Source organism: Bubalus bubalis, chromosome 8 (genome assembly GCF_019923935.1).
Source record: "Bubalus bubalis isolate 160015118507 breed Murrah chromosome 8, NDDB_SH_1, whole genome shotgun sequence".
Classification (NCBI taxonomy): domain Eukaryota; kingdom Metazoa; phylum Chordata; class Mammalia; order Artiodactyla; family Bovidae; genus Bubalus; species Bubalus bubalis.
This window is the reverse complement of record NC_059164.1, coordinates 46,271,521-46,284,036: the sequence shown is the minus strand read 5'-3', so window position 1 is coordinate 46,284,036 and position 12,516 is coordinate 46,271,521. Positions and strand designations below refer to the sequence as shown.

General features: G+C 46.7%; 1 protein-coding gene across 12 annotated transcripts in view; it reads left to right on the top strand.

Moving 5' to 3' along the window:
• The window catches only part of ATXN7L1 (ataxin 7 like 1), a 388,443-nt gene that overhangs the window by 366,002 nt on the left and 9,925 nt on the right, over window positions 1–12,516 (top strand). For 10 of the 12 annotated variants that reach the window (XM_025291076.3, XM_025291075.3, XM_044947166.2 and 7 more), the window contains 3 exons: window positions 5,311–5,506; window positions 9,089–9,210; window positions 10,679–10,984. In XM_025291076.3, coding sequence (XP_025146861.1) covers window positions 5,311–5,506; window positions 9,089–9,210; window positions 10,679–10,984 — 624 coding nt within the window. The remainder of the gene's footprint in view (window positions 1–5,310; window positions 5,507–9,088; window positions 9,211–10,678; window positions 10,985–12,516) is intronic. The other 2 variants (XM_025291080.3, XM_044947168.2) reach the window with 1 other exon arrangement.

Sequence of the window (12,516 nt, the reverse complement as noted above, 5' to 3'; positions counted from 1 at the left end):
TCCTGCTCCAGGGGATCTTCCTGACCCAGGTATCGAACCTGCATCTCTTGTGTCTCCTACATTGTCAGGCTGATTCTTTACCACTAGGGACTCAATTAAGGTCAGTTTCCTTTGTGCTCTTCCCCAAAGCACTTGACTGATGCTCGAGCTTCCTCAGAGTGTTGGGGGTGGGGACTTTAAGTTTCCCTGAGGGGAATAGGACAGGGACCATCATCATTTGCACTGTCTTTAGACCAGACTGGTAAATGGAGAGGGAAGGTGTGATGTAGTGCTGAGGAAGAAGGGTTGGACAGCAGTTTAACACACTTGCGAGACTTTTCCCACACTTTCTCATGGCCAGTAGCCCTGTTCCCGGTCACCCTCACCAACCCTTGGCTTTTCAGAGACACAGGCTGCTTCCAGCACACGCCATCCCTCCAAGTCCCACCCTGGAGGGCAGCAGTCAGAGCTGGAAGGAGGTCTTAAAAGCATCCACCACTCCATCATTGCTGGAGGGTGCCTGCGCCCTGCGTGACTCAGGCCTGAAGAGGAAAAGGTTCAGAGCCCCTTCTTCGTACACGTGCACACATACGCCTGGCATCCTTCCTTCATGTCTCTCTTTGCTCTCAGAGCTGCTTCTGCTCTGGAACTCGCAGTTTTCATGCTCCATGAATCCCCATGATTTCTCCTTCCCTCGCCTCCTCTCTTTTGTCTGGCAACTGGAATTTACTATTTATTTTTTTTCCTTTTTGGCCATGCTGCATGGCATGTGGGATCTTAGTTCCCTGACCAAGGATCAAACCCATGCTTCCTGCAGTCCAAGCATGGAGGTTTAACCCCTGGACCATCAGGGAAGTCCCGGAACTTACTATTGAGTGTTTCAACCATTAAAAATGGGGTTTTTTCTTTTTAGAAATATATATATATATATTTTTTTTAATTGTTAACTCTTTAATTTTATTTATTTTATTTTTGGCTGCACTGGGTCTTTGTTGCATCCAGAGGCTTTCTGTAGTCACAGCAAGCCAGGGCTTCTCTTCTTGCTGAGCATGGGCTCTAGGCATGACAGCTTCAGTAGTTGCGGCATGTAGGTTCAGCAGTTGTGACTTGAGGGGCTTAGTTGCTCCTCGGCATGTGGGATCTTCCCTGACCAGGGATCAAACCTGTGTCCCCTGCATTGGTAGGCCGATTCTTAACAACTAGACTACCACAAAAGCCCCCAGATTTTTTTTTTTCTTAATGAAACTTAATTTTTTGGTGTTGGAGAAGACTCTTGCGAGTCCCTTGGAGTACACAAAGATCAAACTAGTCCATCCTAAAGGAAATCAGTCCTGAATATTCATTGGAAGGACTGATGCTGAAGCTGAAACTCCAATACTTTGGCCACCTGATGCGAAGAGCTGACTCATTGGAAAAGACCCTGCTGCTGGGAAAGATTGAAGGCAGGAGAAGAAGGGAACAACAGAGGATGAGATGGTTTGATGGCATCACCGACTTGATGGCCATGAGTTTGAGCAAGCTCTAAGAGCTGATGATGGACAGGGAACCCTGGCATGCTACAGTTCACGGAGTCGAAAAGAGCCAGACATGACTGAGTGACTGAACTGAACTGAATATAGACATGTTGTTCAAAAACCAAATAGTCCTAACAGAGAGTGAAAAACAGTAATTCCTGCCATCCTGGAGCTCACTTTACCCTCTCTGTGTTAGAGCACCTTTTTCCCGGGGCCCCTTGCTGCCTCCTCTCTTGGTTTGCTCCTTTATTTGACGAAGTGTTTTCTCCATTAGCTTCCTGTGAAAAGGGACATGGGAAGTCAGTTTTTAGAATCCTTATACACCTGAAAATGTTTTTATTCTACTCTCACACTTAATTGATCATCTCCCTGAATATATAAGTGGGTTGAAAACTATTTCCCTACAGAATTTTGAGAGCAGTTTTTCCATTGACTTTTGGCATCAAAGATTTTTATTGAGAAGTTCAGTATCATTCTGATTCCATTTTTGATTTCTGAAGCATGGGGCTCTGAAAGTTCCCAGGGATCCCCCTTGATATAGGTCTTTTTTCGTTCATTGTACTGGGTACTCAGTAGATCCTTTAAATCTGGAAACACCTGTTTCTGGGATATCTTCTATTACATCCTAAATAATTTTATCCCCACTGTTAGCTTTATTCTCTTTAACCTTCTGTTAGTGAGGTGTTGGAGCTTTTGCTCTGATCTTTTCGTTCTCTTACCCTTTTCTCCTGTTGTCTCCCAATCTCTTGTCCCACTGTCTAAAAGGCTTTTTTTTACTTTACCTTTAAAACTGTATATTAAATAATTTGTGATTTTCTTGTTAAATTTTAGGATCTGGTTCTGATTTTTACTTTTTCTTTCTTTTTTTGATGGCACCATGTGACATGCAGGACCCTAGTTCCCTGACTAGGGGAACATTGCCCTCTGCAGTGGAAGTGTGGATTCTTAACTGTGGATCAAGTTCTTAAGTGTGGATTCTATTGGACTGCCAAGGAAGTCACCAGGATCCAATTCTTTTTATCTGATTGCTTCTTATAATATCCTACAAGATACCATCTTTGCAGAAGTGATACCATTCTAATATCTCTGAAGATAGGCTTCTTAGTTTTCTTTCTTTTCCTCCCTTATCTTCATTTCCCCCAGGTTTGTTTCATGTATGTGTTTATGTGTTTGATGTTTGGTTGGTCAGCCTAACGTTGGCGAGTGTTTCAGGAGTGTTTGGTGATTTCTAACCATTCATTGTAAAAGAAAGACTCTAATAAGCTGATTGGAGGTCTGTGTGTGGGACTGTCAATCATAAGGTCATCACATCACCAGTCAGCCTTTTGTTGATATTTATGCGAAGTATGGAAGCGTTTTCTCTGCAGCCATTAAGTTTCCCAAGGGAAGAATCCTGCCTGCTGATGTGCTGGGCAGTAGGCATTCTGGGAGTGCCAGTTAAGTCTCTGACCAGGGACAGCCCCCAGTCCCCCTTTTTCTAGCCCTGTGCTCCCTCCTAGCTGGTGGCCCCCTGTCTGGAATCTCAGTTCATTTTCTCTGTTGATTGGAGGGGGAGCAGGCAGGTGGGGCAGTGCTAAGTCATCTGGCTATGTGAGGTAGCAATGATGACCTGTGGGTCCCACAACCAAATATCAAGCCTTTCAGCTCTCCTGCTGTGTTCAGTCCTCACCTATCTGTGACTTTTGCAGCTCTAGCTGCTCACGGTGCCCTGCTTATCAGGGTTCTGTGGTAGATCAGCTCCTTTCCCATCAGTTAACATTCTCCAGCTACAGTCTGTGTCCTAAAAACAGGTTAAAATCTCTTTTTCACACTTGTTGGGACACTTCAAGTGCAAGTAACAAAAAACCTTGCTTACTAACCACTTCAGTAATTAGGAAATTTCTTACTGCTGGTGACAGGAAGTCCAGAGGTGAAAGGGCACCAGTCCCCAGAGATCAGGGTTTGGCTGTCCTTCTCTGCCCTTTTATTCCACCCTCTTCAATCTTTTGGCTCCATCTTCAAAGTCTGTAGCAAGATGCCTGCAGCACATCCAGAAGAAACAAGGTCCAGATGAAGATGGAAACCAGCTTTTCTTTGCAAAGAAAAATCTTTTTTGGTGGCTTTAAGGACCTTGTGGTGCAGCCATCACTACCATGCATCTCCAGAACTTTTTCATCATTCAGTCCTGAAAGTCTGTACCATTAAACACAAGTCCCCATTCCCAGCACCTGGTATAACCACCATTCTACTTTCTGCCTTGAATTTCACTGTTCTAGATACCTTGTTTAAGTGGAATCATTCAGTAGTTGTCTTTTGTGACTGGCTTATTTCACTTAGCGTAATGTCTTCAAGGTTCATCCATGCTGTAGCATATACCAGAATTTCCTTCCCTTTTGAGACTTAACTAATATTCCATTGTGTGGATATACCATGTTTTATTTACCCATTCATCTATCAATTTTTTCTCCACCTTTGTGGCTTTGTTTTTATGTGACTGTGCTTTGGGGATCTGGTTTGGACTCAGGTATTTGACACCTAGAAAGATTTCAAAACAACAAAGTGTCCAAGGTGAAAATGAGGGAGAGAAGAGAGGTATGTGAGTAAAAGCCCCTTCATGTTACTTGAAGGGGTAGCTTTCAAAACAGAATGCAGAAAACCTTTCTTTGTTTTTTTTGAAGATCCTGAGGATTTCCCTGGCAGTCCAGTGGTTAAGACTTTGCCTTCCAATGCAGGAACTCTGGGTTCATTCCCTGGTCATGCGGGAGCTAAGATTCCCACCCACCTGCCTCACAGCCAAAAAACCAAAACATAAAACAGAAGCAATATTGTAACAAATTCAATAAAGTCTTTAACAATGGTCCACATTAAAAAAAAAAACCTGATTTTTTTTTTTCCCTTCTCTAAAACTTCTTTTTATCCCTGATCAATCAAAACAACTAACAACTAGCTGTGACCATTCTTCTGACTCTTCTCCTAATGCGGAGGTGTGTTTTCTTTTGTTCACTGCTTAGAAAGCCTTGGTACTGCCTCTTACTGTGACACCGCTTTCCTATAAGCTTAGCCATGACTGGGATGAGATCTGTTGGATTGTTTATACACATGGAATTAATTCACTCCTTCATTGAGAAACATATTTCTTCAACACCTACTGTTGAGTCAGCCATGCCAATCTGTGGGTCTAGTGGCTTGTCAAAAATTAAATGGAAACATTCACCCTCAGAAGATACAATTAAACTACATATGACTTGATATTAAAAAGCAGGCTTGGCTTCCAGTGAGGAAATTGTGGTCCTGTCTGGGACAAAACATTTTTTCATGTAGGTATGGTAGCAATGTCATAAAGTCGTAGTTCAGTAGCTCTGTTTGTAAGGCTGTCTTTCATCATCACTGACATTTTGTTGACTGATGTGAGCTTGTTTATCTGGTTGATCTTCCCATCACGGTCTGCTTTCAGAGAGAAGCAACTGCAAGGCAAGTGTAAATTCCTTACATGCAAATGAATGAATAGTTGTCACTGAATTCATAGATGACAAGTTTTAAGTTGAATTAATTCTCTGCCACACGAGTTTGTTTTTTGTATTTTCTGTCCTGCTTATACTGTTGGAGTTTTCCCTGGTGTCCGCATTCAGGCAGGGCAGTCTCAGCTCCACCCGATTGCATAGAGAGCTGGCCGCTGCCTCCCCTCTCAGCCTGAAATTTCTCCTTGTGCAGGTCTGTCATTGACCTGCCTTCCTTAATGTATCAGGAAGGCTAATCGCTCTGATGCTGAGCTCGGTGAAACTGGGTGGGTCTGTTTCCCTCAGAAAAGTTTATTCTGTTTGCTCTCTCTTGCCCTTAGACCATCATCTGCAAATAGCATAAGCAGCAGCACGTCTTCAAATCACAGTGGCTACACTCCGGAACCCCCTCTGCCCCCTGTTGGAGGTGACCTCGCCAGCCGACTGTCAAGTGATGAAGGGGAGATGGACGGAACCGATGAATCCGAGAAGTTATTAGACTGTCATTTCTCCACCCACCACCCCAGACCTCTTGCGGTAGGCCTCCTTCTGTTTCCATCCGGGCATTTCTTTCTCCCTGTGCTATGTGGTGTTCAGGGGGCTACGTCCTCCGATAGCACCCTTCCTAAGCAGAGGCCTCCAGGACAGTGTTTTTTGAAAGGGCTTTCCCTGAGGTTGAGTGATTGCCTTAGAAATCCCCTTGAAAATCACAGAAGGAAAGGTAAGGGCACCCAGCTGATCATAATCCTTTAAACACCTGAGTATTTATGGTGCACCTTGAAGTGATAATGCTTGAGAAACGGTGTTCATAGAAGAGCACTGGGGAGCTGACCTTCCTGCCTTGCCCATCTGAAAGGCAGCCTCTGATTTCAAGAATCAGTCTGGCTCACCTGCTTTGGGAACCGTCTGTCTGAGCAATGTGCCAGGTGCCAGCCCTGGCTGGTTTTCTTCCCTGTTGGTTCTGAGTTTTATTGTTCTTAGTAGGTGTGACCATATGGCACAAAACTCATGTGTGTGTGTGTGTGTGTGTGTGTGTGTGTGTAGGAAAGAAGGAAGCATTTCATGTCAGCATGATAGCAGGTTAATGAAAAGGTCAGTTTCTCCCCAGTTCCTTGGAAGAGTCCACTTTAACAATTCAGAAGGTCGTTGAAATCCAGGTGGGAGGTATAAGGAAGCATCAGCTGGAAGCTTGTTTGTGTTGGCCCTCTGAGCACTTAAAAAAGGAATGCCTGGTGCTACCATCAACAAACCTCAATTCAGGGAGGCCAGAAACATGGGACCCCATAGCTGCTTTGCTCTGGTCCCAGCGTGAAGCCTTCAAGGTTAGCTCTGACTGTCCCAAGATCGCATGGACTGTGTAGGTGAAATCAACCCTGCATCAAGAGAGGGACTCCCTCCCCACTTCTACCGGCGTGCTTCACTAACAGCTTGAGACTTAACCTCTCGGCTAGTACAGAAACAGGGACAGTTAGGAATGCCTCTGTCAGTAATAGAAAACTCAACTCATACTGATGATGCGCATCAGCCATTTACTTGTCTCATATAGCAAGAATTCTAGAGGTGAGTGGTTCCAGACTTGTTTCTGCATCTCTTCAATGTCATATTGCTGAGGGAGAATTCCCCAACCCTTTTTGCCTTTCATGCACGGACAGTTTGGATATGTTGGCTCCAGCTCCAATGTCACATCTTCACCAAGTTGCATTCTACAAAGTGGGGAAAGGGACCAACAGGAAGGGAGTCTTCCTCTAAGATGCTCTTATGTCATTCCTTAGGGAAGAAGATGTTCCTATGAGCCCTCCCAGCAGACCTTCCCTTCCACCCACCAGAAGTAGGTCACATGCCCACCCCTATACCAATCAGTGGCAGAGGATAGGCTTGTAGGAACACAGGATGGGGCTTCCTATTTGGTTCAGTGGTAAAGAAAATGCTTGCCAATGCAAGAAATGCAGGTTTGATCCCTGGGTCAGGAAGATCCCCTGGAGAAGGAAATGCTAACCCATTCCAGTGTTTTTACCTGGAGAATCCCATGGACAGAGGAGCCTGGCAGGCTACAGTCCATGGGGTCGCAAAGAGTCAGACATGACTTAGCAACTAAAACAGCACACAGGATGATCCCAGCCATGATTCATCCCAGGGTTCTGGGAAGAAACCCACCTTTCCTGCTCACTGCTCCATGCCAGATATCTGAACAAAAACATGGTTCTCTTAGCCAGGAAAAAACAGAGAGAGCTGGGGGTGAGATGGCAGTTGATGAGCTTGGCAACTAGTAGAGTCTGCCACAGTGGCCCATGCCGCAAGGAGCTACAGCCCTGCCTGGGGCACCATATGCGATCAAGAACAGGAGCCTCTGGGGCGCTGAGCCTTGCATCTCTATTGAACTAGAGACATAGGTAGCGCAGACAGTTAAGAGGCTTCCAGCTTCCAAGTCTGAAAGTGAAACAGGGCTGTCTACCAGAAGGCCAGACTCTGGAGCACATCAAGATCTCTGTCCAAATGACATGATGCCAAGCTACAGTGGATTAGCTCAACTCGGAGCCTGGCAGATTTGTGTGCCCTTCATGTTTTGCTGATTTAAATGGAAAGGCCATGGATTTGTTTCTTTGCTTTGTCCCTTCTTTCATGGCCAACTGATACATTAAATCAATTTTTGTAATGAACCCTCATTTGGGGTGTCTTTAGCAAGGAGACGAAGGAAGAAAAGATGTCTGGACCTGGACCAGTGCCTATATGCTGTTGGGGACCAGCTTCCATGTGGGAGAACTCCCTTTGTATGTTTTCTGGCTTGGCCAGTAAGCACTTAATATGCGGAAAAGAGTTTTTCATCAGGAGTACCAGATTTGATGGGTGGCAAGATTTTAGTGCAACCCCCGCCCACCGACCCCCAAACATAAGCAGAAGCAAAACAAAGGGAAGGTCTTGCATTTCCTCCTGAGAACTGTTCCAAAGACTGGTTCCAGGAAGCGTTTGTGGAATGAGTGCCAGCCCAGCACTGTGTCTGGGACGGAGGCCAGGGAGCTGCCGGGAGAGGCCTGGGGGAGGGAGAGGAGCTGCATTTGAGTTATAGAGTCACTTGCAAACTTGCCTGAGCTCTGACCAGCCAAATGTCACCTTCTTGCATTTCTGTCTGCTGGCCTTCTGGGTGTCCTAACATCATCATCAAATGACATATATTAACCATCTAACTGCTCATGTTTCAGCCCTGTGTTCAAAGTGTGAGTTCACTCTGAACACTTTGTGTAGGACCTTATCTCTATAGTCCATCCTTTAGCCTAAATCCCTACTAGCCTCATACTGAGGAGTAAGAAGAAGAGAATGGGGGTCTGTGGCCTTTAGACACTCGCAGTCATCAAGACCACCACAGAAGCATTCAGTGTCACACAGAACAGCCACATAGCTGTTCCCAGGTGGAAGGTACTGAAGTGTGTATAGGGGTTTATGGGAGTTCAGAGTGGCAAGGTAAGTCAGAGAAAGGTGACTGGAAGGTGAGTCTTCGTTCAGGCTCTGAGGGAGGGAAGAACTGGACACAGCCCAGAGAAGGAGCAGCAGAGAGCTCAGCGGCAGTGGCCATGTCCCAGGCAGCCTGGCAGTGCTAATGGGAGGGGAGATGAGGCTGACACCAGGAGAGGAAGGGGTTCAGCCCAGCTGGAAGGGAAGTGGCTCTGTTGACAACAGATAGGAAAGGTATGATCTGTCAACAGGAGAACCTTAGAACCAGCTGTTGCCATTCCTGTGATGGGAAGCAGGGAAGCCCGGCTTCCTTGAGAAGATGGCTGATATGACCGGCCCATGGTGCTGAAAAAGTGTCCTGGCTACTGTTGCTGTTGGTTTGTTTATTTTTTCAACTGAAAGTGCTGGCTCAGTCCCCGGGATGGAGAAGGTAACCCTCAGTGCCACAGACGATTGAATGTCAGTATTGTTGACTCACCCTGTGAGGTTCTGCAGAAAATCTGGGAGCTCCCACAGAAATAGTTTTGGCTTCGGTACTATTTGCTTCTTTATTTTGAGGAAAACTATACCCCTGTGTGTTTTTATGTAAATGTTATTTGTCTCTGTGTGGCTTGTATTAGCGTATTAACCTGTAATCAAAGTTTAAAATGTGTTTTTTTTTCCCCCTCACAGTTTTGCTCATTTGGGAGTCGCCTCATGGGACGAGGGTACTATGTGTTTGATAGAAGATGGGATCGTTTTCGATTCGCACTAAACTCCATGGTAGAAAAACACTTGAATTCACAGATGTGGAAGTAAGTGAGCAGTTTTTGTGCAATATGAGATTTGAGCTGCCCCACAACCCTCTGAACACCAGTTTTCTAAATGAATGTCCCTAGTTGGCTTTTTTATTGAATGAAATGATTCTGAAATCAAAATTCATGATTAATCCTTGAACGTCAGCCCCTCTTGGTGGCTTGCCTGTAGTTTTTCAGAGACAACTACAATGTGTGGTATGTTTTATCTTCTTTGGAGATGACTTTTGTTTTGGTAATCTTCTAACTAAGTGGAAAGGTATTAGATAAGACCTTGTTTATTTAACAGTGTTAAAGGGCCTTTTTTGCCGTAACTAAGACTATCTAAGGATATTAAGAATATCCTTCTGTTTGTAATGTTAATGCTAGATATGGATACTGAAACTTTCGTAATGGTTATTGACCAATTTGTAATTGTTTAATGTCCTATGAAAAACTACACAGCGTGGCCAACAGGGCAGATCCAGGACCATGTTGCCAAGTTGGTTAAGCTTGTCTTTGGCCCTTCCCACCTCCCTAGGACTCTCTCCTCACCTCTCTACATACTTTTCTCTACCCCAAACCGAACTTATGTTCCATTTCTCTATGGTCTTTTTATTCTCCAACACCTCTCAATGTATTTACATTTTAATAGATTTATAAAAAGGGAAAAAGCCTTCTTGACTTAGGGAAATACAATGCTGTTGTACAGAGTGACACGCTAGGTCCTCTCAAAGCACAGTACCTAAGGAACTGCCATTCTGGACACTTGGTAATGCCAGGCTGACCCCCTGGCGATCTCCAGCCCCCCTGCTCCTGCAAAGATGAGCTTTTAAGATCTCATAATCTGTAGAATTGTGGATTCCTCAGCTCTAGGCCCAGACAGTCCAGGAAAGCCAACATCAAACCCCTCAGCCTGCCCAGTGAAGCCCAGGAAAGGCTGGGAAGGCATTCCCGAGAAACAGTACTAGGTACTAGGGTAGGATGGGAAGAGCATTCGAAACCTGCCTGCTCCCAGGTCGCCTCCTCTCTCCCAGTGATGGCCCCTCAGCCCCTATTCACCACGACACCCTGAGAGCTTCCAGAACGTCTAGAAGCAGGCCCCACTGAGCATGCTGTAAGCTCTCCGAGCAGACTTAGGCCAACACACTGCCACTCCCTGTGAAGTAGGAAAGGGCCACAAGAGAAGCTGATGGTTTCTTCTCACTTAAGTGACTGCCCAGTGTGTCTCAAGGGCACCCGTTTTCTACCTGTGTCCTTTCTGAGCGGCACCCGACGGGCTGCATGCAGGGTTCCCGTATTCCTGGTGTCGGGTGACTGAACCCTGTGCGCGGGTCCCCCAGCATGGCAGCTGGCCCTGGTGACCCGCAGCTCTGTGCTCTCCTGTGTTGTGGAAGTGTTAGTCCCGGACACGTGGAAGGAATGTGTTGATCTGTATTTCGCTGCCTGGTGTCCTGTCAGCTCAAGTCCATATTCCTTTCCTCCTCAGGCACAGAAACCCGAGCCACAGGGCATCAGGTCCCTCCCCCCTTTTCAGGACTTGCCTAACAAATCTGCTGTCACTGAGCAACATTGGGGCTGCCTGGGTGTCAACTCTGGAGAGCGTAGCACCCCGCTGCCCTCTCAACCTCGCTGCCCAAACCCCAGGCCCCGACGGGCCCGAACCTGGAGGGATGGCAGCCGATGGGGGCGTGGAAGACATTAGGAAGAAAAGGAACGGCCAAGACTCTTTTTTCTTTAACAAGCATTTAACTCTGCATCAGGAGACGCCAACACAGTATTCTCTTTCAGCCAGGTCAGCATCTGGATCTCCGTGCCAGCCGGCAGGGGAGGATGGGCACTGTAATTTATTCGCATCTGGGGGCTTTTGTATGGGACTTCCCTAGGCCAGCGTGCAAAGCTGCAACTGGGACACAGCCCACCAAGCTGAAATCCACTGCCATTTGGCACCTGAAAAGCACATGAACTGTCTAGCATGGGGGAAGGGGTTCCCAGGGACAGTGAGCTGCCACATGCCCTTCACCCTGCTTTGCCCCCTGCCCCTTTGCCCCTCCTGCCTCTGCTGTCCACTTAAGATGAGTGGGGGGAGGAAGGGAAGAAGTAGGAAGTATGCAGAAAAATAGCGCCCATCCCAGTGCTGAGTGTCAGCCAGGACTGTCAGCAGGCTGAGGACTTCAGCTCTGGTCAGCACAGGCTGAAACCTGAGTGTAGACTCTGTAACGGGGAAATACCGGATCAGGACGCTCAGATGGATCCCGCTTATGGTCATCGATTGGGGCCCTCTCTAAATGAGCCATCTGGTATTTGTAAATAACTTTTTATTACAAGTAACTGCCAGAACCCTGCCCATATGGACTCCTACCCATATTTTAGCTGGTACAAAACTTGAGTGAAGGAAAGATTGAATGGGATGCCTGGAGAACCACAGGAGGCAGCAGCCAGCAGAGACGATATGGTGTGCGGACATTGCACCCTCTGAGAAATGGGCCCTGGTGCTGTTAGAGAGGGGTGGTGCAGTGCCAGACAGTTCTAAGGGTGTGTTTAAGCCTTTCTCATCCGATTTATGGGAGTCCTTGGCTGGCATGCTTTGTTGTATTGCTGCTGAGAATTCATCCGCTCACCCATCCACCACCCACCCATCCATCCATTCATTCAGTCATTCATTCATTGCAACAAGTACTATTAATGGAACCCACGTTTAGTGTTGACAGCATCTTTTCCCCTCTTTAGGCTTGAGAGAAAATAGGTTTTTCAAACACCATTATGGCCACGCTGAGTTTGGCAACATTTTTCTCCTATATTGGATCTCAGTCTGATGATTTCGAGGACACTGCACTTGTGTATTCAAGGATCCCCCTGGATTCCACCCTAGAGATGGAAGCCATGGGCCTCACCAAATTGCAGGCAGAAAACGGAATCCTCGGGGAGAGCAGGGCTAGGAGAGGCGTGTCCTCCTCAGCGGGGCCTCTTTCCAGAGTTCCCTGCCTTGTCCTGCTGCTGAAGGGAGGCACTGTCTCACACCTGCCCGCCTTCAAGTGCTGCTTTCCAAGAGGCAGAGCTAGTTCCTAATTTCTGGGGAGCCCCAGCTACATGGAAAATGACTTCCAGTAGAAACAGGGAGGGGTGAGCAAGGTGAGAAACAGGAAAGAACCTGTTTGAAAATATGCACCTGGCTCCTGAGATGAGTTTCCTCCCTCCTGAGGTCTGTATCCTTTCCTGAAAAGTCAGGGACATGGTGACCCCGAACCCCCATGCTCCTCCTGGTCCCCATAGTAGTAGCAACATGAACCAAGGCAACGGCTTGGAAGCAGAAGCTGTTTCCATCAT